Source organism: Notolepis coatsorum, assembly GCF_963971535.1.
Source record: "Notolepis coatsorum genome assembly, chromosome: 18".
Taxonomy (NCBI): domain Eukaryota; kingdom Metazoa; phylum Chordata; class Actinopteri; order Aulopiformes; family Paralepididae; genus Notolepis; species Notolepis coatsorum.
In genome coordinates, this window is record NC_140182.1 from 20,865,686 (window position 1) to 20,888,926 (window position 23,241).

Here is a 23,241-nt window from a genome sequence, read left to right on the forward strand (position 1 = left end):
ATTAATCTACCCGACGACTACATAGCCCTTTGCGGCTGGATTATATTTGTTTTGGTCCTGTGATTTATGGAGCGGAGAATCGCCGACGCCTACACGCGTTGGATTTACCCTGTGAGGAGACCAGTCGAGTCTGCGCCTCAGAGAGCCTGAGGCCGGCTAGCTTTCTTCACTGTGGAGCTACAGTCTACGGAGAACAGCTGTATTCGTCTGTGGATCAAGAGACTATTGCACCGTCTCCTGTACTTGGAGTCTCCTTAGTCATCGTTGACCAGACTCTCTACTACCGACAGATCCTCTACCCCTGCTGGCTTACAACCGGGGGGACCCTTCCAGTATCTCCCGCTATATATTACTAGTGTACCATAGATATAATTCCCTAAGATTCAGGTTGTATAATTACCTCCTGCGTAACCAGAGAATGGACATTCATTATTGATTTGCCTACGCACATTCCTTTGCCTTATAAGCGCATCCAAAGTAAAATACAGAGAAGTATATTATGTACCTTTTGCTGCAATAAATACTTGATTACACCTTTGTGCAGAACCGATTCATTGTGGGAAGTGTTCATCATATTTATATATCATGTACTGTATGGCCAGTAATTAAAGTACATAAAGCGGTAGTGGTTTAATGATACCATACTTATCAATACAGTCAGGGAATTGTACCCCTCAGTTACACTTACAGTGTATTGTTTGATTGATTGATTGAAAAGTTTATTAACAGATTGCAGAATACACTCCAAATACAACTCCAAAACGAACTATTTTTTTGCCCAACCACTACTCTCTGAGCGCAGCCAGTGATTTCAACGTGACGCTGTGTTTGTTTACATTCTCATTCATTCAAAAGATCCGAACCGATTGAAGTTTATGGATACCATGACTTGAAATCCTCTTACCTTGACGATTAAAAGCCTCCCCAATTTAGAAAACAGTAATCCAAGCCCTGGTATATTGTTATACCGGACGCTCTGAGCTAACCGGAGCTAACGCAGAACAGGAGGATTGTAAAGCATATATAATGACTTCCTTTCTGGGGTTGTCAAAATAAAAGTGTGACGTTTATAGCAGCGGAAAACGTTTTATTTTGTACATTATCTAACATTAACACGAACCTAAACTAACGTTACAACTAACCTAAAGTTAGTTTAGGTTCGTGTTAACGTTAGATAATGTACAAAATAAAAGTTTTCCGCTGCTATAAACGTCGCTTTTATTTTGACAACCCCAGAAAGGAAATCATTATATATGCTTTACAATCCTCCTGTTCTGCGTTAGCTCCGGTTAGCTCAGAGCGTCCGGTATAACAATATACCAGGGCTTGGATTACTGTTTTCTAAATTGGGGAGCAGGCCCGGACTGGCCATCGGGAGCACCGGGATCCCGGTGGCCTGGCCTGCACAGATTAAAAAAAATATATATATATTTAAAAAAAAAAAATTATTTTTATTTTATTTTTTGCCAGGCCATTGTTTCTAGTTGTGGCGGCGGCGCGGCGCGATAGTTAGATAACCTAGGTGGGTGGGGAACAACCAGGATTTCACTGTCTGCGACAGAGTTGGAGAACTATCTGACTCTCTCTCCCTCACGCGGACGGACACACAATGGAGCCGTGCTGCCACTTGTGATTGGTGGAGGCGGGACCAGGCGATACAACTGATTGACAGCGGAGGCGGCGAATGGAATGGCAGACGGCACTCAGATGCAGAATAACAGCCAGGCAATGAGCCAGGTAGTGAGGGACTCGGGAGAGATACAGTAGAGCGAAAGTCAATTAACGTTGATGTCAAGATGGACAGTGGAAGAAAGAGAGAGGGTGGAGGAGAGAGGGATAAAACAAAGAAAAAGAAAGGCCCTTACAGGAGAGAGTGGTTAACTGTATTATAATAGTAAATAGAAAAATATGTTGTGCTCTTGCTTTTTTCTTTTTGAAGGTGGAGAGAGTAGCATTGCTAGTGCCACAACAGTTTTATTTGAGGTCCATAACAGTACATTGTACTAAGCAATTGTTGGCTCATTAGTTTGTGATTCACATGCACTAAAATTCACCAGAATGCAGGAAATTAAGTCTTTGTAACAAAAAGAATTCCTGGTGGGGGACCCCCCGCTTAAAAAGTGGCCTGATTGGGGCTATATTTCGCGCTATATCTCCCGGTATGAATTATTTCCCCAGTCCGGCCCTGTTGGGGAGGCTTTTAATCATCAAGGTAAGAGGATTTCAAGTCATGGTATCCATAAACTTCAATCGGTTCGGATCTTTTGAATGAATGAGAATGTAAACAAACGCAGCGTCATGTTGAAATCACTGGCTGCGCTCAGAGAGTAGTGGTTGGGCAAAAAAAAAATTCAGAGTATATTTGCTTATTCGTAATTGTCTAATTCAATTATTTTTTATTTCTCCACGTGGTGAATACACAGGTCACAACATGTTTACATGAACGTTTTGGAGTTGTATTTGGAGTGTATTCTGCAATCTGTTAATAAACTTTTCAATCAATCAATCAAACAATACACTGTAAGGCTCCGGATCCGCCTCACTTCCAGTGATGAAGCTAAGCTATGCTAACGGAGCGACTGTTCCCTAAGCTAAATGCGCGCACAGAGACAAAAAAGGTATGTATCTTCTTGTCTAACTCCAGGGAAGATGTTAAATAAGCTAATTTCCCAAAATGTTGGAGTTTTCCTTTAAAGCTTGCATGATATATTTTGTGCTTAGAATTATATTTTTTTATGATCTCAAACTCAAAATCAGTCAATATTCAGAAGGTTTGGGGCGCCCCGGTGGCTCACCACGTATATACCCTTGAATACATTTGTTTGTTTCGTTGACTTTAAAAAAGCCTTTGATTGGATTAATAGAGAGGTTTTGGATTATAAGTAAATTTGTTCTGGTATTGATGGTCTATTTTATAAGGCTATCAAAAGCCTGTATAAAGCCCCATCTGCCTGTCTGCAGCTGAATGATGCTAGGACCGGCTGGTTCTCCACTCCATTCGGTGTAAAACAGGGAGATGTGCTTTCTCCCGCTTTTCTCGCCCTTTATGTTAATGACCTGGCGCAGAACCGTGCCATGAGATATTTCTATACACTGTAAGGCTCCGGATCCGCCTCACTTCCAGTGATTAAGCTATGCTAACGGAGCGACTGTTCCCTAAGCTAAATGCACGCACAGAGACAAAAAAGGTATGTATCTTCTTGTCTAACTCCAGGGAAGATGTTAAATAAGCTAATTTCCCAAAATGTTGGAGTTTTCCTTTAAGATGTATTGGTGGGGCAGAATTGTCGAACTACCAAAATATAATTATTTTAGATGGTGTATTAGATCTCTATTGGAACTGTATTAGATCTGTATTAGATCAGATTCATAATGTTTCAGTTGAAAAAGTAACTGGTTGAAAGAAAAAGTTCCAACCCAGTTGTTCTACTGCTCCTCCTTGTCAGTGGTGTAACGGGAAGCCAGGGCAACACCTTCCGCAACTAAGATGAATGTGTTAAGATACTGTACCACCCTGTGTCAATAAGCACAATATAGCATGATATTGAGTGTCATTGCTTTCTTTTGTTGGACCAGGAGGGCCGTCCTACGATAACCAATGTCCCTAAATGACTGACTGGCAATGAATGATTGAATGGCTGGCTGACTCACTCCTCATTGTCTGCTTGCCTAGCCTTGCTCTTGTACAATCATTTCAAATATTTAAAGGACCATACCAGTCTTTTTGACATGCAAGTTCAACTTTCATTGTCATTCTTAACCTCTTAATGAACCAGGACGTAAACGTCCCGGCGTGCCCGTGCATGGAATGCACAGAGTCACGGCACTTTGCAAGCGTCTAGCGGCTTGGGGCTGCATTTTTCGCAGAACATATAAATTACCGAATTAAAGATATATTTGTTGCCGTTCGGACGCCACCTCACTCGGATGACCACCCCGGATGCTCCAGAACTGCCAATCATCCGCTGATGGTGAAAATTATTGGTCAGCGTTGTAGCCAATGAGTGTAGCTTTCCAATGATACCCCACATGGGTTCAAGTTCAACTCAAATTCAGACCTCTGTTACTCTATTTCATTAGCACTAAAAGTGATTTTCCTTTGCATTAGTAGCTTCAGAATGTTATCTTTCAAAAGAGACCAGGCTCATGCATGTGCTATAAGTATAAAGATAAGCTTTGCAAAAAAAGTATGCAGTTCTCAAGTTCAAGTAAAAAAAATGTGGCACTTTTCTGCCCGCCTGTTAAGAGGTTAAGACACATTTTCAGATACACTGGAAGCCATGGGCAGTGGTGAGTCGACAGGAAAATAACTACCAGATAGTTTCTGTAACGGTAAAAGATTATGAAAAAAGAAGAGTGCCTTGATTTTTTTGTAACAAGGTGAGAATGACTTGGAACCCACTTGTCAAAAAGACTAGTGTGTTCAGGGCGGCTGGGTGGCACAGCGGACATTGCACTCGTCACCAACGCAAGAGACACCGGGTTCGACTCCGGCTGTCGGCGTTGCCTCCGGCTTGGGCCAGCCGTCATACTAACTCAATTGGCAGAGTTAGCGGGTGGAAGTCGATGGGTGGTATTCTGGACATTGTGGACAGCGACTCCTACAGGTGGGTTGGGGGACGCCTGCACAGCAGAGACAGGAAGTAGCGGGGGTAGTGTGAGCCTCCCACACGTTACACCTCGCCAATGAGAGTCCGCGCTGGCAGGTGAAAAGATGTGACAGGCTGCCTCCACATGTATCGGAGGGGACATATGATGCAAGGCTTCTATCCTCCCTACAACCGGCCAGTGGGGGGCATATGCGAGCAACGTTCAAGACGGAGGAGGGGAGAATTGGCACAGCGGAATTGGGATGGGAGAAAAATAGAAAAAGAGGAGAAAAAGTGGATAAAAAAGAAAAAAAAATACTAGGTGTGCTCCTTTAACAAAGATGGAAGCTTGGTGGAGGCCCGATGAGGACATGCTGCTAATCACATGTCCTCTTCCCCATGAACCTACTTTGAACCTACACACACACACACGCGCGCGGTATCGGACAACTCATGGTTACTCATCCGGGCATGTCTGTGGCCAGTCAGTGACCTTTAGCTCAGGGAGTTGTGTGTCGGGGGCTTTTGTTCACTCTCTATTATTGAGTTGTTTCCTAAGGTCAACGGTCAAAGAGGAGAGCATGCTACTGGAGCACACGGATCATGTTTAGTTTTATTTATTTATTTAGGTACAAATATGACATCATGTATTTGTTTTTACTTAATACTGTATGTATTTTGGTCATATACCAAAATAAATAAAACAAATCTGTGCACTCCAGTAGCCTACTCTCCAGCCTGAGAAGCACTGGGCCGGCAGCTATTTAAACATATTGAAGTGCATGTATTCCCTTCCTTGTTTTATAAGGACTTCTAGTCCTACAATGTCGTACAGTTCCTCTCCTGACCAGGTCTTCTCTCCTAACCAGGTCCTCTCTTCTGACCAGGTCTTCTCTCCTAACCAGGTCCTCTCTTCTGACCAGGTCCTCTCTCCTAACCAGGTCCTCTCTCCTAACCAGGTCCTCTCTTCTGACCAGGTCCTCTCTTCTAACCAGGTCCTCTCTCCTAACCAGGTCATCTAGTGACCAGGTCCTCTCTCCTGACCCCAGGAAGAATAGCCCCAGCACTGCTGTGGCTAATGGGGATCCAAATAAACTTAAACTTAAACCAGGTCCTCTTGTGACCAGGTCTTCTCTCCTAACCAGGTCATCTAGTGACCAGGTCCTCTCTCCTGACCAGGTCCTCTTCTGACCAGGTCCTCTCTTCTAACCAGGTCCTCTCTCCTAACCAGGTCCTCTCTCCTAACCAGGTCCTCTCTTCTGACCAGGTCCTCTCTCCTGACCAGGTCCTCTCTTCTAACCAGGTCCTCTCTCCTAACCAGGTCCTCTCTTCTAACCAGGTCCTCTCTCCTAACCAGGTCCTCTCTTCTAACCAGGTCCTCTCTCCTAACCAGGTCCTCTTGTGACCAGGTCTTCTCTCCTAACCAGGTCATCTAGTGACCAGGTCCTCTCTCCTGACCAGGTCCTCTTGTGACCAGGTCCTCTCTCCTAACCAGGTCCTCTCTTCTAAACAGGTCCTCTCTCCTAACCAGGTCCTCTCTTCTGACCAGGTCCTCTCTTCTGACCAGGTCCTCTCTTCTGACCAGGTCCTCTCTCCTGACCAGGTCCTCTCTTCTGACCAGGTCCTCTCTCCTGACCAGGTCCTCTCTCCTGACCAGGTCATCTAGTGACCAGATCCTCTCTCCTAACCAGGTCCTCTCTTCTGACCAGATCCTCTCTTCTAACCAGGTCCTCTCTCCTAACCAGGTCCTCTCTTCTGACCAGGTCCTCTCTTCTGACCAGGTCCTCTCTCCTGACCAGGTCATCTAGTGACCAGATCCTCTCTCCTAACCAGGTCCTCTCTCCTGACCAGGTCCTCTTGTGACCAGGTCCTCTCTCCTGACCAGGTCCTCTCTCCTGACCAGGTCCTCTTGTGACCAGGTCCTCTCTTCTGACCAGGTCCTCTCCTCTGATCAGGGTCTCTTGTGACCAGGTCCTCTCCTCTGATCAGGGTCTCTTGGATGTTCCTAGGTCATAGTTCAAATCAGAAGGTGACTGCTGTTGTAGTCGCTGCCCGCAAAACTCTGGAACCACCTCCCTCAAGAATATCAACAATGTCAAGTAACACATCAGTAAAAACGTATATAGATAATAAACATCAAACATCCTAAATTGACCCAAGTGTATTTCCTGTTACAGTGTTTGCTAATACAATAGTTGACAGAAAATACATTTTCCTAGCAATGGAATTCCACTGAAATTCAGATTTTCGAGTGAAAGGTGCTCTATATATAAATAAATTGTATGCGAAGTTACTGGGAAGGTGATTAAATCACACTCCAAATTCACGTCATTGGAACCATAAGAAATTCACTTAATTTTCACAGAATGTTTTGTACCTACCCTGTAAAGCAGAGACTGCAATTTAGATACCCTCGATTATATACAGAATCACCATAAAGTCCGAATTTTGGGTCTAAATCAAATGCAGTACAGAAACTAGCACTATGCTCTGGCCCCCGACATCCACTACATTTTTCAAAGTGGCCCTCCTGTGAATACAGTTGAGTATCCTTGGTGTAGGGTAACAGCAAAGGGAAGGTGAACAGAGACTTGTGTTTCCGTGAGGAAAGCTAAGGTCTTGAACCTTGTGACCTCAGAGCGAATCACTTAGCTGTTTTCAACAATACCTCAGCTGGCCAAAAAGGGGGAAACTAATTAATTACCTCTTGACAAGATGAGGATGCCTTTAATAATTTTAATGAATCCTTTTTGTATGTTTAGACAACTTGGAAATGGGGTGGAATTGATCATGATTCATACTTGTATTGTCACCAATACCACTTAGTCATTAAAGGTATCCAATGGAGTTTTTGGCCACTAGTTGAAATTGGTGCTATAGAGCAGGGGTTCCCAAAGTGGGGGTCGCGAGATGATAAAAAATAAAAAAAAAAAAAATTTTTTTTATTTTTTATGCAGTCAGGCCACTGAATTTAGAAGCAGGCCAGGCCAGTGTTTCTAGTTGCAGCAGCGCAATAGTTAGATAACCTAGGTGGGGAACAACCAGGAGATCACTGCAACTCACACAAGTTGGAGAACTATCTCTCTCTCTCTCTCTTGCTCTCACACACACACACACAAAGGGAGCCGCATGTGATTGGTGAAGGCAGGACCCTTACAAAAAACTGTTGTTGCTAATCATTGACACATGCTAGCCTGTAATAATCCCCCCCAGAAAAATCTACTTTGCATTTGATATATTGCAAATATATGCCATCACACACACTGGCATTTAAAGGGTTAGAATTATAAAATGAATGTGTTGTTATGATCAGGGCTGAAGTTGAATAAAAGATAAAAAAAAATTCAATCTGAGATTACAAAAAAACAAAATCCATCAAAATCAGTGTTGTTGCTAATCATACATATGCTAGCCTGTTTTTTAACAATAATTTGTGATGCCATCGCAAACACTGGCATTTAAAGGGTACAAATAAAAAGATTCCTGCACCAGAATGCAGGAAATGAAGTCTTTGTAACAAGAAATGTCCTGGTGGGGGACCCCCAGGCCCCCTGCTTAAAAAGTGGCCTGACTGGGGCTATATTTTGCACTATATTTCCTGGCCTGAATGATTTCCCCAGTCCGGCCCTGGTTAAAAGCGGAGATTGCGTTCGTCACCAACGCCGGAGATGCTGGATTCGCGTGTTCGAATCCAGCTCCCGGCGTTGTCACCAGCTTGGCTGGCCGTTCACACTAATACAATTGGCAGTATTAGAGGGTGGGAAAGCTGGCGGGTGGGAATCTGGCGTTGTGGACAGCGACGCCTACAGGTCAGGTCTCGGCGCTTGCTAAGCGGGGCAGGACTTGGTGGAGATAGCGTGCCCTCCCACGCGTTACGCTTCACCAATGAGAGTCCTCGCTGCCAAGTGAAAAGACGTCACTGGCTGTCGGCGCACATCTCGGAGGAAGCGTGCGATCGACTCGGGACGCCTTGTACCGACTCGTAGGAGAACATGCATACAGCGCCAGGTAGGGGAGGGGGGGGAATTGGCACAACGACTAATTGGGACCGGGAGAAAATCAGAAACAGAAAAAAAAAAAAGCCTCCAATGCTTATTAGTGTGTGTGCGTTTCAACCATACATTTCCATTTATTACATTTTTTATTATTATAAAAAGAAAATTATAAAATAAAAATTGTACCTCCTATAATAGTGGGGTTCGCGGCTCTCTGACACCGTTATTTGGGGGTCGCGGCCTGAAAAGTTTGGGACCCAAAAATAACTCAGAGCCGCGACCCCACTATTATAGGAGGTAAAACGTTTTTTATTTTATTTTTTATACGTGGAAATGTATGGTTGAAACATGCACACGTTCAAACGCACACACACTAATAAGCATTGGAGGCTTTTAACCAGGGCCGGACTGGGGAAATCATTCAGGCCAGGAAATATAGTGCAAAATATAGCCCCAGTCAGGCCACTTTTTAAGCAGGGGGTCTGGGGGTCCCCCACCAGGACATTTCTTGTTACAAAGACTTCATTTCCTGCATTCTGGTGCAGGCATTTTTTTTTTATTTGTACCCTTTAAATTCCAGTGTTTGTGATGGCATCACAAATTATTGTTAAACAGGCTAGCATATGTATGATTAGCAACAACACTGATTTTAATGGATTTTTTTTGTAATGTCAGATTGAAAATAATACAATCTTTTATTCAACTTCAGCCCTGATCATAACACCACATATTAATTTTATAATTCTAACCCTTCAAATGCCAGTGTGTGTGATGGCATATATTTGCAATATATCAAATGCAAAGTAGATTTTTCTGGGGGGGATTATTACAGGCTAGCATGTGTCAATGATTAGCAACAACAGTTTTTTGTAAGGGTCCCGCCTCCACCAATCACATGCGGCTCCTTTTGTGTGTGTGTGTGTGAGAGCAAGAGAGAGAGAGAGAGAGAGAGAGAGATAGTTCTCCAACTTGTGTTCTAGAGTGGCACCGCTCAAGCCCCTTACTATCCCGCGCATGGAACTAGCAGCCGCTACCTTGGCAGCGCGCATGGACAGGACCTTGAGATCCGAGCTGGAGCTCCCCCTACACAAATCTATGTTCTGGTCCGACAGCACCACTGTGCTCAAATACATCGCAAACAGAACCAGTAGGTTTCGCACCTTCGTAGCGAATCGAGTGGAGACCATCTTGAAGCTGTCAGAAGTAGGACAGTGGCGGTATGTAAATACTGAAACCAATCCTGCTGACCACGCGTCGAGAGGACTCAATGTGGAATCATTCCCGCGCAATGAGACTTGGATACAGGGGCCGGAATTCCTCATGAAGCCCAAAGAGGAATGGCCTCGGAACCCAGAACACCAGGAGGACCTAACCACGGACGATCCAGAGGTAAAGAACGCCGTGGTCAGCGCTACTGCAGCTGAAGAGCAGTTCGACCCGGTTCAGCAGTTGCTGGAATATTACTCCAATTGGAACCGGCTCAAGAAGGCAGTAGGTTGGATGCTGAGGTTTAGAAGCATTCTGCGGATGCTGTACCGCAAGAGAAAGAAGATGAATGCCTCGCTCCCACAGTCTGAGGTACAGATACAAATGGAGATCTTCAAGGCAAGCCTGGAGAAGACTAACCTCACTGTGGAGAATATAAAGGAAGCAGAGCTTGAGATCATTTGTTACAGTCAGCGACAGAAATACTCAGAAGAAATCGCAGCGCTTCGGAAGGGTGACTACGTCAAGAAGAGCCGTCATATCGCTAAGCTCCAGCCAGTACTGCAAGAGGGAATCCTCAGAGTAGGTGGAAGGCTTGACAAATCGGCGATGCCTGAAGAGGCTAAACACCCAGCCATCCTACCCAAGGATTTCCATGTAACAGAGCTTATACATCCACCAGAATGTGGGTCACAGCGGTCGCAACCACGTATTGTACAAGGGGCTAATCTGTGCAGGCATTTATATACAAAGCAGGAACTTTTATAATGTCTGAGGTTTTCAAACCGGGTTTAACATCTCTCTCACCTCCCCCTCCAGAGACGAAGCAGAACGTGATGTTCGTACTGACCCAGCACGGTGGTCACCTGGGATTCTTCGAGGGGGACATGCTCTTCGCTCGGCCTCTCACCTGGATGGACAAGCTCATCGTGGGCTACGCCGACACCATCTGCCAGTGGGAGAGGAGCCGGCCGCCCTGCCAGAGGACCAGCCGCCTCAGCACTCACTCCTGCTCACACCACACAGCCAAGGAGTGACTCGTTGAGTGTAACGCACACACACACAACACACACACACACACACACATATTATAGAGTCGCACAAACACGTGGTGGAGGGCAATAAATATATATATATATATAGGGAGAAGTGTATAGCAGTGCTACATCATGGAGTTACTATAGGAGGAATAAAGAGCAGGACGCTTGGTGCAATGGATCACAAAACTCACGGTTTTGAGTCTCCGATCATTTTCCGATCAGCAAAAAGCCTGGTCCGGTAACTTTGTTCTGAAGGTCCATCCTTCTGTGTGGGCCTAGTGTAGCCTATAGTGGACATGTTGGAGAATTCTTCTGCTTTGTGTCTGTTCACGTTTGGAAATGACTGTGTTGCTGAAGTGACTATGAAAGGCAATATTAACGTTGTGGCTCGAGTCGACATTGAGCACTGAAATGACAAATTACCCGCGACTGCATTGGGCTGCATAGTTCGCTTTCGCTATATATATATATAACAACATTAAGGCTTCGATTGTGCCCTGTCGATATCTAAATGCAGAGGTTTGTTTTGTGTAACGCTAAATAATTTGCGGAGCTTTTGCGTTCCAAGATCTGCTAGTAACGGACCGGTATCCAGATTTAACAGTAAATGTATTGACGCTCGCATTATGCCTCGCGGTGCGCAATTCTCACACACACACACGCCGTTTAATCCATCTCTATAATAGACTAAACTAAATCTGTAATGCGCCCAAAACACAGCAGACTTAAGTGATTCTGCAGAATATCATATGATATAGCCTAGCTCACTATAATAGTTACATTTTGCAATGATTCTGCAGTTCACATGCGTGCCAAACCACGTTACACCCCTAATGCGTGGCATGCTGGAGGTTTCCAATTGGAGTAAAAATGCCTTGACCACAGCCTAACCCACCACATTAATGTGCAGCGTAAATTGAAAGGCAGCGTTCTGGGTCCTGGAAACGGAAACTACAGAGAAGGAACGCCCCCATAGAGAGGGCAACCCCCCCTGATGCACTTTGTTCTCACTGTAGCCTCTGTTTCTGAGACCCAGTTTCAGTGTATTAACCCTTTTAGGTGTGACCGGTGAGATAAAACTTACTGTCCTTCACACACGCTCCATTTGTAGAGGTAAAGAGACAGAAAATAATAGATTAACCTTTTTGCCTCACTTACTGTAAATGACAATCAGCGCTGCTATGATAGAATGGCCTTCACATATCTCGAACTGTTATCCGATCGGCTTCACACTCAGTGGTGTATTTGCTGAGGACCCAGGTCAGTTCAGTGTCGGATTTGGTGCCATTTGGCTAGATGGTGGTGCTATAACGACAAACTTTACATGTTGGCCTGTAACTTTTTAACTAACTGAGAAACACTTATTTTTTTATTACAGTCGACTCTATCCATGTAATTTGTGTCTAGATATATTTTTCCGCCATTTAGAATTTTGTCCAAATCTGTTTCGTTTTTTTTGCTACTCCTACCTTGAGCAATCGTCACCAAATTTGGGCCAAGCTGAAAAAAAGCTTGATATTGATACTCCCAACAGTTTTGCTCTAGCTGGCTTTGTGCTATTGCAACCACATTTGGCGGACATGATGTCCGAGTGACACGACAAAGCCGGTGCCATTTGGCCAACAGGTGGCGCTGTAGCAGCATCTTAAGTTTAAATAGCCATAATGCTCCTGTCTCTCCTTTGCATATCTTGAGAACCGTTCATCCAATCAACTTCACACTGGGTGGCTGTATTGCTGAGGGCCCAAATAAGTGCAATGTGCAGTTGATTGGATGCACGGTTCTTGAAAATGCATGCAAGCAGCAAAACCACGTTACGTTACTCGACAACGCTGCAAGCAGCACTTCCTGGGGCCAAGTAATCGGCCGGTTCCCAACGGCCACGTTTTGAACGGGCACTGCACTAGTTTCATTTAGATGTAGAATCTATAATGCTGTCAAAACTGCGACCTCTAGGCAAAAGAGCCCCTCCTGGAACTGCGCTTTGTTTACATTTTTTTGTTTTCGTTTGATGTACAGGTTGGATTTCAGTGGTTATTGGGGAGGTGTTTGTATTGCTGGCCACACTTCGCCCCTGAAAGCCCCGCCTCTCTTCCTTGGCCCTCCCGTTTGTCCTTCTTTCATCACAGTTTAACTCTCTCAGGTGTACAATCCCAGCACCTGAAAGAGTTGAGATGCGAGCAAGGACATTTCCTGTTTGGGAAGGGATACCTGAACCTTAATGCACACACCTCCTGGCATTCATTTTGGCTTGCGTTAAATATTCAGATAACATGCATACAAGAAACTGGGGACACTGACAAATTGGGTGCGTTTACATGCATGTATTCCCATATTATTCTGAATACTCTGGTTATTAGGACTCGGAGGACTAAACGCCATCATATGAGATATTATCCTCTCAATTGCTGGGATACGTTAGCTGAGATGAGCCATCCTTACTATGATAAAGGATATAACGATATTATCTAGGATACTGAGACATGTAAACAACTCATCCCATTTAACGTTGAGGTTTGTGGTCTGTGTCTGTGCCATTTCCATGATAATACTTGTAATATTCAATTTTTATATGGACATATATGAAAATGCATAGAAATATCTTATCCCGCCGAAGTCTTAAAACTGTATACTTGCTTGTGTCCGGAATATTAACGTGCATGTAAACACACCAGCTGAGAAACGACATTCAACTAAAACAAGGCCTTGTTGGCTAGAAGTTAGAGCGACGGACAGGAGACTCAGATCAACTGTTATCTGATTTGAGTCATTGAGCTGAACGTTACAAGCTGTTCCCAGAACTAAAAACTAAAACTGTGTTTAAAAAGCTCTCTAAGGTATTTTGTCTTCTGTACAAGTCAAACAATGTGTTTATGTCCTCATGCTTCACATGTACTGTTTTTATTATATGACCTCATCTCTTCTTTCTTAAACTTCTTAAAAAAATTAAGTGATTTTGTTTTTAATTGTATTTTTGCAGAATAACCACTGTGGTTGATGAGCTAGATACTGTGATTCTTGCAGTATCATGTTGCTGGCTTTCACATCAATCTAAACTTTTAACTTGGCTTCATTGAATATTCCATGGTGCACAATGAACCATAACACCCAATTGAGCATTCTTCCCATTGACAATAGACCTCGTGTGTGGAAGTAATTTCTCTGCTCTTTCGGCATGGGAAATTGAATGGGTTATTAAACTAGACCTGTCCGTGGTTCACACACCAACTCTTCTAATATACTGTACATTCCTCTCCCTTGATAAGACGGGGGATTTTGAATTTCGAAGTGGTAGTTTAAAAAAAGGAAAAATCGCTAGCTTAGCATTGCGGCATAGGTCGAGCCTGTTAGGCCATAGCTCGGCCTTAGCCATAGGTCGAGCCATCACCAGCCTTTCTCGTAGTGAGGGGGTAACGGAATTGCAACATCCGGTCGTTTAGTGATGTGGCTCTTAAAGTTAGGCTAGTTAGTTTCCTCCTGTAAAACGTGACTTTACCTCTCACCCCAAATGCAGTATAAAGGACAAAATGAGTGTAAAACGGGAAATGAAAACATTGTTTGTTTTGGCGGGGAAAGAAACCAGGGCTGTGTTTGTTTGTTTGTTTCAACACTTGAGAGGTCTATCACGTCCTTAATAAGTAATAGTTAATAGTTGTCTATTATATCTAGTCTAGGTCAGCCTATCCCATTCCAGAAATCACTGAGGAAGGTCAAGGGTTAACGGTTGTTAGCATTTTTTGTTTGGGAGAGATTGGCAGTAGCCTTTTGCTAGCACGCATTAGCATTGTCGATGGGGAACAACCATTTCTCTCAAGATCACATGGAAACCATTTGACTTATTCCATAAGAATGCATAATTTATAAGCATACTGTTTAGAATATAACTGTTTACATGTGGGTTTCTTTTAGATACCCCCCCTCTCATTCCATTAGCATTGCTAACTGAGGGCTGCTGCCAATGTCTCACCAAACACTTGGTAGCTTTTTTAAATCTGACAGTTTTTGATCGACAAAATGAATATGATAGACTTAAGAAGAAATGTTGAACCTGCCCTTTAAAGGCATCCACCAGCACTATGACCACTACTGCCTCTCCTTGTGCAATATATGTCTTGTGTTTGCCTTATTTATTTATACTTTTTTACAGTCCCTATATTGTACTGTATTAATCATATCAGAATCTTCTACATTTATAGTCAAATCAATCCTAACATGCTTTGTTCTGATGTAAAATAATATTGTAATTAACTCTATTTGAAATTATTCTCTTAATAAATTATTTTCATCTACATGTGCCTGTTTATTTATTTTATTATTTAAGAGCTTTGTAACTTTATTTTGTGTGTGTGATATCCGATATCAGTTTTCTTGTTTCTTTTTTTTTTTAATAAAGAATTTTAGAATGTGGACTTAACATACATACACACAGAATATCACATTTAGCTTTATATACAGTTTATTGTACACAGTGGTGATGTTCTTACCTGTGCACCAGGTAGTATAGGGCAAAACCTTATAATATTTATATCCAAAAGACAAACGAGAGTCGGGCACTTGTTGGAACGTGTGCCTTGTATCAACCTGAGGGGGATATGGGGGGTCTTGGGAGTCGAAACTGAGAAAGCTGGGACCTGCCAGTTTTAATAAGCTGTGGGTGGACTTTGCTGTACAAAGCAGAATTCATCAGCATAAGAGTTGTACCCTCATTCATTCTACCCATGGTACAGCTAATCAAAGCTAACAGAGTTTCTCTGGGAAGACCTCATTTTGGTTCAGTGCAGGTAAACGTTCACATTTTGAAATATTATTTATTATATTATTATTAGGGATGTCCGATATTATCGGCCGACCGATATTATCGGCCGATATCGGCAGTAAAATGTGATATCGGAAAATATCGGTATCGGTTAAAAAAAATAAAAAACAATAACAATATTTGTTATATATATATCCAGTGAAATGATTAGTTACCTGAAATTATTCAGTTTTTTTGGGGGGGGGGAAACCCTGCATATATCGGTATCGGTTGATATCGTTATCGGAAATTAAGAGTTGGACAATATCGGAATATCGGTATCGGTAAAAAAGCCAATATCGAGCATCCCTAATTATTATTATATATTTGGGTGTTTTTCTTCTTGATAAAACATCTACTATATGTCAAGAGGAAAGGGTATTTCAAGAACCAGCGGTCTTCAACCAAAATAAGGCCTTTTGAGGTAAAGGGTAAGTTCAGAATTTTACACCTCTAACCCTACTTCCTACTCGTGTATGATGTCGAGTCCTCTCTCGGCACAGTCCACGCTGTGCTTCATACTGGATACCCAGCTCCTCCTTAGTTGGCCACAAAACGAATGTAAAGTTAATGGGCCCACTAGAAAAAGCACTTTATGATACTCAAAACAAACCTCTTTGCTTTGGGTGGTCTGTGGAGTAGGTTTCAACATTTATTTCAGTGCTTGTACAGACTGGAACATGGCCCCATTGTTTCAATTCGTTTTGTGGCTGAAGAACACGGATTCTGCTGAGAAAGGACTCAATTGACAACATCATTGGTAAGTAGGAAATAGGGCTAAGGGTAATTATGAACTTAAACCTGTAAAAGAAGGTTACAATTGCCTGTGTGCTCTTAAGCTACTGCTTTGTAAAGACTTCTGCACTTAACATAAGCCCTGGACAACATCAATGCAACAACACACACGTACACATTAACTCATATCGTTTTTACATGACTTTTGTTCCACGGCCACACAGCTTGAGTTGGGTTTTGAGGTCTCCACGGTATAAGGGGGTGTTGTTGTGTGTGTGTATAATGGGGTCCCGGCCCGGTCGAGAGGGTGGGTGTTTAGTCTAACAGCTTGGCCGCCGTGGCTTTTCCGTCGTACTTGGAGCCTTTGCCGTCAAACTCGGAGGGCAGGATGTCTGCATCAAACTCCTTGTAGTAGTTGTCCAGCTCGTCGCCGTGGACAAACACCTGCAGCAGAGACATTGTTATGGTGAAGCCTTCAGGACTGGACACCTTTCAGGGGACTCTCACAAAATGACAACTTTCAAACAACTTGCAATTTTTATGGATATCCTGTTGTGTGAAGATGATTGTTAACAAAAAAAATTATATAAAAAAAAAATGCATCAGACTAATCGATGCTTTTAATTAAAAACGAATGCACCCTCTGGTTGCTTTACCCCCGGCTGCAATACAATCCATTGGGGCAGCTGCACAAGTCAGAAAATGTCCTCTAGATGATATTAAAAAAAATATATATGACCTAGTTTGAAAAAGGAAAAAAAATTAATTATTCTTTAATTCCGGATCTCTCTTTTGAATTAGCCAGATACCATAGATAGCACAGTTAAAGGTGTTAGATAGAACGTTGTAGTCATTTTTAAATAATACATCCACAGAGCTTTTAGAAAGGTGCAGAAGAGAAAACATAGATTTCCCCCCCCCAAATAAATTATTGAATTTATCATTTAAAAAAGGTTTTGCGGGTCCAAAATGAATCTTGTTTACATGTTGCATGCATGTATCCCCTCCCTATCTACATCCCATTTCCCCAATGCACCTGATTGGATCCATTCAAATTTGGTGCTCTAGTGCGACATCAAGTGGCTGATTGTTGAATGGTATGCAGTTGAATGTTAGTTGCTACCATAAAAGTAATCTGTCCTTTTTTCCCCTCAACATATTGTCTCTGTCCTGTTCAGTACCACACTCTGTCTCTCCCTCCCTCCTCTCCCCCACTCACTGTCCTGTTCAGTACCACACTCTGCCCCTCCCTCCCTCCTCTCCCCCACTCACTGTCCTGTTCAGTACCACACTCTGTCTCTCCCTCCCTCCTCTCCCCCACTCACTGTCCTGTTCAGTACCACACTCTGTCTCTCCCTCCCTCCTCTCCCCCACTCACTGTCCTGTTCAGTACCACACTCTGTCTCTCCCTCCCTCCTCTCCCCCACTCACTGTCCTGTTCAGTACCACACTCTGTCTCTCCCTCCCTCCTCTCCCCCACTCACTGTCCTGTTCAGTACCACACTCTGTCTCTCCCTCCCTCCTCTCCCCCACTCACTGTCCTGTTCAGTACCACACTCTGTCTCTCCCTCCCTCCTCTCCCCCACTCACTGTCCTGTTCAGTACCACACTCTGCCTCTCTCTCCCTCCCTCCTCTCCCCCACTCACTGTCCTGTTCAGTACCACACTCTGTCTCTCCCTCCCTCCTCTCCCCCACTCCCCCCACACACTGTCCTGTTCAGTACCACACTCTGCCCCTCCCTCCCTCCTCTCCCCCACTCTCTGTCCTGTTCAGTACCACACTCTGTCTCTCCCTCCTCTCCCCCACTCACTGTCCTGTTCAGTACCACACTCTGCCCCTCCCTCCCTCCTCTCCCCCACTCTGTCCTGTTCAGTACCACACTGTCTCTCCCTCCTCTCCCCCACTCACTGTCCTGTTCAGTACCACACTCTGCCTCTCCCTCCCTCCTCTCCCCCACTCTGTCCTGTTCAGTACCACACTGTCTCTCCCTCCTCTCCCCCACTCACTGTCCTGTTCAGTACCACACTCTGCCTCTCCCTCCCTCTCTCCTCTCCCCCACTCACTCTCTCCAGCAGCTTGCCCTTCATCAGGGGTTTGACCACATTGTAGGTGGTGGTGAAGTACCAGGGCTGGTGGATGAAGTGCACGGCCTTGAAACGGGCAGGGAAGGAGTCCTGTTGTTGGGGAATAAAGAGAAAATGGAAAGGGGTTTTGATGGAGAAAACACAAGGGGGATGTAGTCGAGCGGCAAAGAGGGACAGAGTGGAGGTGATAAGAATGCAAGGAAGGTGGGAGGTTGATGAATATATATATATATATATATATATATATATGGAATATCCATTTATCCATCTATAACTCCTTCTGTTGGAGGAAAACGTCATTGGTTGGCGTTTTCTACCTGCAACATGTCCACCATCTTCTTCAGTTCGGTGGGTTTGATGCCAGCGGCCTGCTGCATGGTGAAGCCCTTGAAGTTCTCAATGATGCAGAAGCCGTTGATCTGAGTCTCCTCGTTCTCCAGAAGGTTCTCCAGGATCACGCAGTAAGCACGCAGAATCTGGAGAGAGAGAGAGAGAGAGATCTTACTAAGTCAGCTGAGGTTCAACTTGATGCTTGCCAACCTGTCTACCCAGCTACTCTTCAGAGATTCCCATCTTAGGTCAGGAGGCCACCGGTGTTTGTGTTGGTGACAGACACGGGATCTTAGGTTAGGCTACGGCTACAGACACGGGATCTTAGGTTAGGCTAAGGCTACAGACACGGGATCTTAGGTTAGGCTAAGGCTACAGACACAGGATCTTAGGTTAGGCTAAGGCTACAGACACAGGATCTTAGGTTAGGCTAAGGCTACAGACACAGGATCTTAGGTTAGGCTAAGGCGACAGACACGGGATCTTAGGTTAGGCTAAGGCTAGGGGCACAGTGGAATGCGATGAGTGCCGTGGGTTTGTTTGATAGTACGATGGGCCACCACCACTAATTAGTCCAATATGGGAAACGACGGTCCTAAAAAAAAAAAGGCCCAATCAGTGTTCCAACCGTAAACAAATGAGTAGCCCAACCACCGAAAATAAGACATAGGATGTTTTCATTGTCTAGTTGATACTGAGTTCTTGATACAGTGACTAACACTATGACAACAGATACATATGAGTTTATTATATTTGCTGTATTTTGTAGATATAAAATGTTTGTTTATGTAGGTAATTTTTGTAAACGCAATTAAAACACATCTATATTCCGAAAATTGCATAGTTTCTATCCGATCGTTTTTTTCCCAAGAATGCATGTGAATATACCCCACATTTAAATGGTAAAGAATCACGGATTGGGGTTTTTAATTGCCAATAGCCTTGAGAGTGAGGGGTTCTTTGAGAATGTTTCATCTCCAGTTATGAACCGCACCGTTGTGAGATCTTCGATAGATCATATACTGTATAGGTGCACATTGTGACATACAGTATCTGGTCTTGTTTACCTCGTCGAAGGTGATCTCCTCGTAGTCCCAGTTCTCGATGTTGAAGAGCAGCACCACGCGCCCGTACCGGTCTCTGCTGGACAGGATGCCGGGGTAGCCGGCCTCGATGGTGCTGCGCACAGCCTCTGGGGTCAGGTTCTCAAACAGCTCAGGGTAGTCCCTCCTGAAGCGCACGTAACCTGGGTGGAGACAAAACTGGGTCAGTGAGCCAAATTTGCTGTTGGATTTATTGTAGTTTATTCTGAGGTTGTTTCAAAGGTGGCTAAATGTGAACATCTTTTCCTGGGGTGGCAGGGTGAGCCGGTGGTTAGAGAGAGTGTCTCCTAACTGGAGCCACAGGTTCAGTCCTAACTGGAGTCACAAGTTCAGTCCTAAGTTCAGTGAGCTGTGGTGTTCCACAAGGAAGCATACTAGGACCGCTACTGTTCCTAATTTATGCAAATGACATGTCGTCAGCTTGTGACTGCAACTTGTTCCTGTTCGCGGACGACTCAGCCCTGCTGGTCTCTGACAAGAACAAGTTACAGGTTGAAAAAAAAACCTCAGCTCTGAGAATCTGCACCTGGCTCGTTGACAACAAACAACAAAAATCATTACACCTGGGTAAAACAGTCCATTCTCTTCGGTTCAAATAACAAACTCAGCAAGACCAACGGCTTCTCAGTTACAGTGGGTGACAATATTGTCACAAGGAAAGATGAAATTACATACCTAGGTTCCATCCTAGATATCTTTCCTGTGACAAAATGGCATCCAATGTAATAAAAAAAGTCAACCAACGAACTAGATTCTTGTACCGGATCTCCTCTCTGGTAAACAAGAATACCCTGAAGACTCTGGCAGGAGCACTCATTCAAGGGTACTACGACTATGGTTGCACCTCATGGTACCAAAGCACCTCAAAGGCGCTAAAAACAAAATTACAAACATCACAAAACAAACTGGTCAGACTACTGCTTGACCTTACTCCTAGAACCCACCTCACCCCTGCACACTTTGACAACCTAGGATGGCTTAGAGTAGACGACAGAGTACAACAACTTGCAATGGGCCTGGTCTACAAGATACACTACACGACTAAGGTACCCATGTACATGTCAAAATACTTCCCAAAGGTCAGTGAATACCACGACCACAACACCAGAGGGAGCTCCACAAATCATGTTAAACCCAGATTCGACTCAAACAAGGGACTAAACACATTTCGCAATTATGCCACATCAATGTGGAACGCCCTACCCACAGCCGTAAAGGAATGTGAATCACTACCCACTTTCAAAACCACTCTCAAAGAGCACCTACGGGAGACTGCAATTCGAAACTGGCCCCTGTAAATACCCTAACCCAACCCCCCCTCCAATGTACAGTAAATGTCCTAACCCAGTAATACACAAGACCCTCTTCTTGGACCTAGTAAGGTTTTGTCGATAATCCAATGTACAGTTACCCCCCCCGCCTAGTTAGGTTAGGTCTCTTTAAAACCACTTTTCTGAGAGTCATGTATCTGGTTCAAGGTCCAGCTCAGCGACGCACCCTTCATGAGTTCAAAGGCTCTGTTCACGTCGTATTTTCTGGCGCGGATGAAGCGGACTAGCACGCCATCAGGCTTCTCCCCGAAGGTGTCCAGCACCCCCTTGGCCAGCTCATCACCGGCGTCCGCCTTGTCCTTGATGATCCCCCTCAACTCCTTCACAGCCGACACCCTCTTCTCGTCCGTCTCGTTCAGCTCGTCCTTGGCCTGCAGGGGGAGCCACACCTGACAGTTAAGTGCCTGGAAGCTAACTAGGAGAATAATAGCTATAGGGATGTTGCGATCGGATGGAACAGATCCGTAAATTAAGCTGATGCATATTTTAATTGATTTGTATTTGCTTCATTAATTTGTTGAAAAAGAAATGCAAACAATTAAGGGAAAGCTGTGATGTAGGCTATTTCTTTTTATGTCTGCACTGTGCAGCTGTATCATCCAGAGAGAAATACAAATAATGGATTGTGACTCAGATTGGGATCAGCGGCAAAATAACTTGATCAGACATTATTGTCTCCCTGTCTCCGGCTGTCTCGGAGTTATCACCGGAGTGCTGAAAGTCCCGTGATTAAGACGGGGAGGATGCGACCCTCTTTGCGCCGCCCCTGTGCCTTAAATAGATCCGCTATCAGCTCTATCTTTAATCTTTCAAAATGTTCAGTTGCTATCTCTATCAGCTCTATCTTAAATGTTTCTAAATGTTCAGTTGCTATTGCATGCACTCATCTGTGTTTCACTACACACATGAGTGCATGCTTACCAACTGTCCGTCTGCAACACTACTATCACCGACATCTAAGAAGGGAGATCCCCCCTTGAACGGCCCTTCTAAGGTTTCTCTCCTCCACATTGCCTGTGGTGCATTTTTTCCTATTGCTAGGTTTTAGTGAGTTTTTCCTTACCTTCGCGTGGGGTATGTCTGGGAGTGTTCGCATTGCATTCATTTATTTTGCATTTATTTTAAATTTGTTGGACCTTATGGTGTTCTTGTTTTGTTTCTTGACTTATTGTGATGTTTCTTCTTGACTTGTTTAAAGAAGACGTGTCCGGCCCATGGGGACATTAACGTGTGTTGTCGGGCCTTACAAATACATTTTATTTGATTTGATTATGATGATCACACTACTAGTAGCCCGGCTCTTAACCCTTGTATGTGGTGGTTTGCGTGTCTGGTGGACCCACAACGTTATTGGGATTTTGAAACATTAACGTCATGTTCTTCACATGACAGGGGGGGGGGGGGGCGACAGTGGCTCGGGAGGTAGAGCAGTCGTCTGGCAATCCGGAGGTTCGATTCCTGCTCCCGGGCAGGAATTGGTGTATGCATTTCTTTTTGTGTTAAGCGTGAGACCAACAAGGTGGTGAGACCTTCTGCATGGTGTGATCCGGCAGCTTGGCGCAGGGTCCGTACACCGGGCCGTGGTCCGAGACTGTGAGGCGCTCTAGCTTGGACCTGAGAGCCTGCTCCTCCTCTGACACCATACGGAATGTTCCACTCTGAGGAGAGAGAGAGAGGGTGTTGTAATGGTGACTCAAGGAGAGCTCACTCACGGTAGTTAACAAATCAGCAGTGCATGAGGTTTAAACTCGTCTAATCCACGTGAGTTCCAAAATGCCTTGAGTGGTGCGATGCCATATCAATAGGCCTCAGTGTTAGCAGCATGCTAATCTCACTCACATGAACCCACTAAAGCCTGTAAACACATGGTAAAGACCACTGGCAAACCAAGGAATAGAATCAGAGATTAGCAGCTAAAGCTAGCTGTTGACTGCACCCCAGCACTCATAATGGGCTTTGGTCTTGAGAAATGTTGTTGAGCTCCCCTGGTCTACGTTCCTGGAAATTGAAAGGAAACGTTGTCCTGGGAGGA

At 44.4% G+C, this 23,241-nt stretch overlaps 2 protein-coding genes across 3 annotated transcripts in view; one reads left to right on the plus strand and one right to left on the minus strand.

Moving 5' to 3' along the window:
- The window catches only part of LOC311245227 (monoacylglycerol lipase ABHD2-like), a 56,833-nt gene extending 41,714 nt beyond the window's left edge, over window positions 1-15,119 (plus strand). For both annotated transcript variants that reach the window (XM_084335057.1, XM_084335058.1), the window contains exon 11: window positions 10,610-15,119. In XM_084335057.1, the coding sequence (XP_084191183.1) occupies window positions 10,610-10,827 (218 nt within the window). In that variant the 3' untranslated portion in view covers window positions 10,828-15,119. The remainder of the gene's footprint in view (window positions 1-10,609) is intronic.
- A 1,556-nt stretch (window positions 15,120-16,675) lies between these two features.
- Window positions 16,676-22,864, minus strand: rlbp1b (retinaldehyde binding protein 1b; the record flags this gene model as incomplete). Its single annotated transcript, XM_084334553.1, has 6 exons — window positions 22,739-22,864; window positions 21,376-21,580; window positions 19,843-20,021; window positions 18,763-18,921; window positions 18,425-18,535; window positions 16,676-16,804 (listed from the first exon to the last, which is right to left on the minus strand). The coding sequence occupies exons 1-6, from the start codon at window positions 22,850-22,852 to the stop codon at window positions 16,676-16,678; spliced, it is 897 nt and encodes a 298-aa protein (XP_084190679.1). The 5' UTR covers window positions 22,853-22,864.
- Window positions 22,865-23,241: the final 377 nt, after the last annotated feature.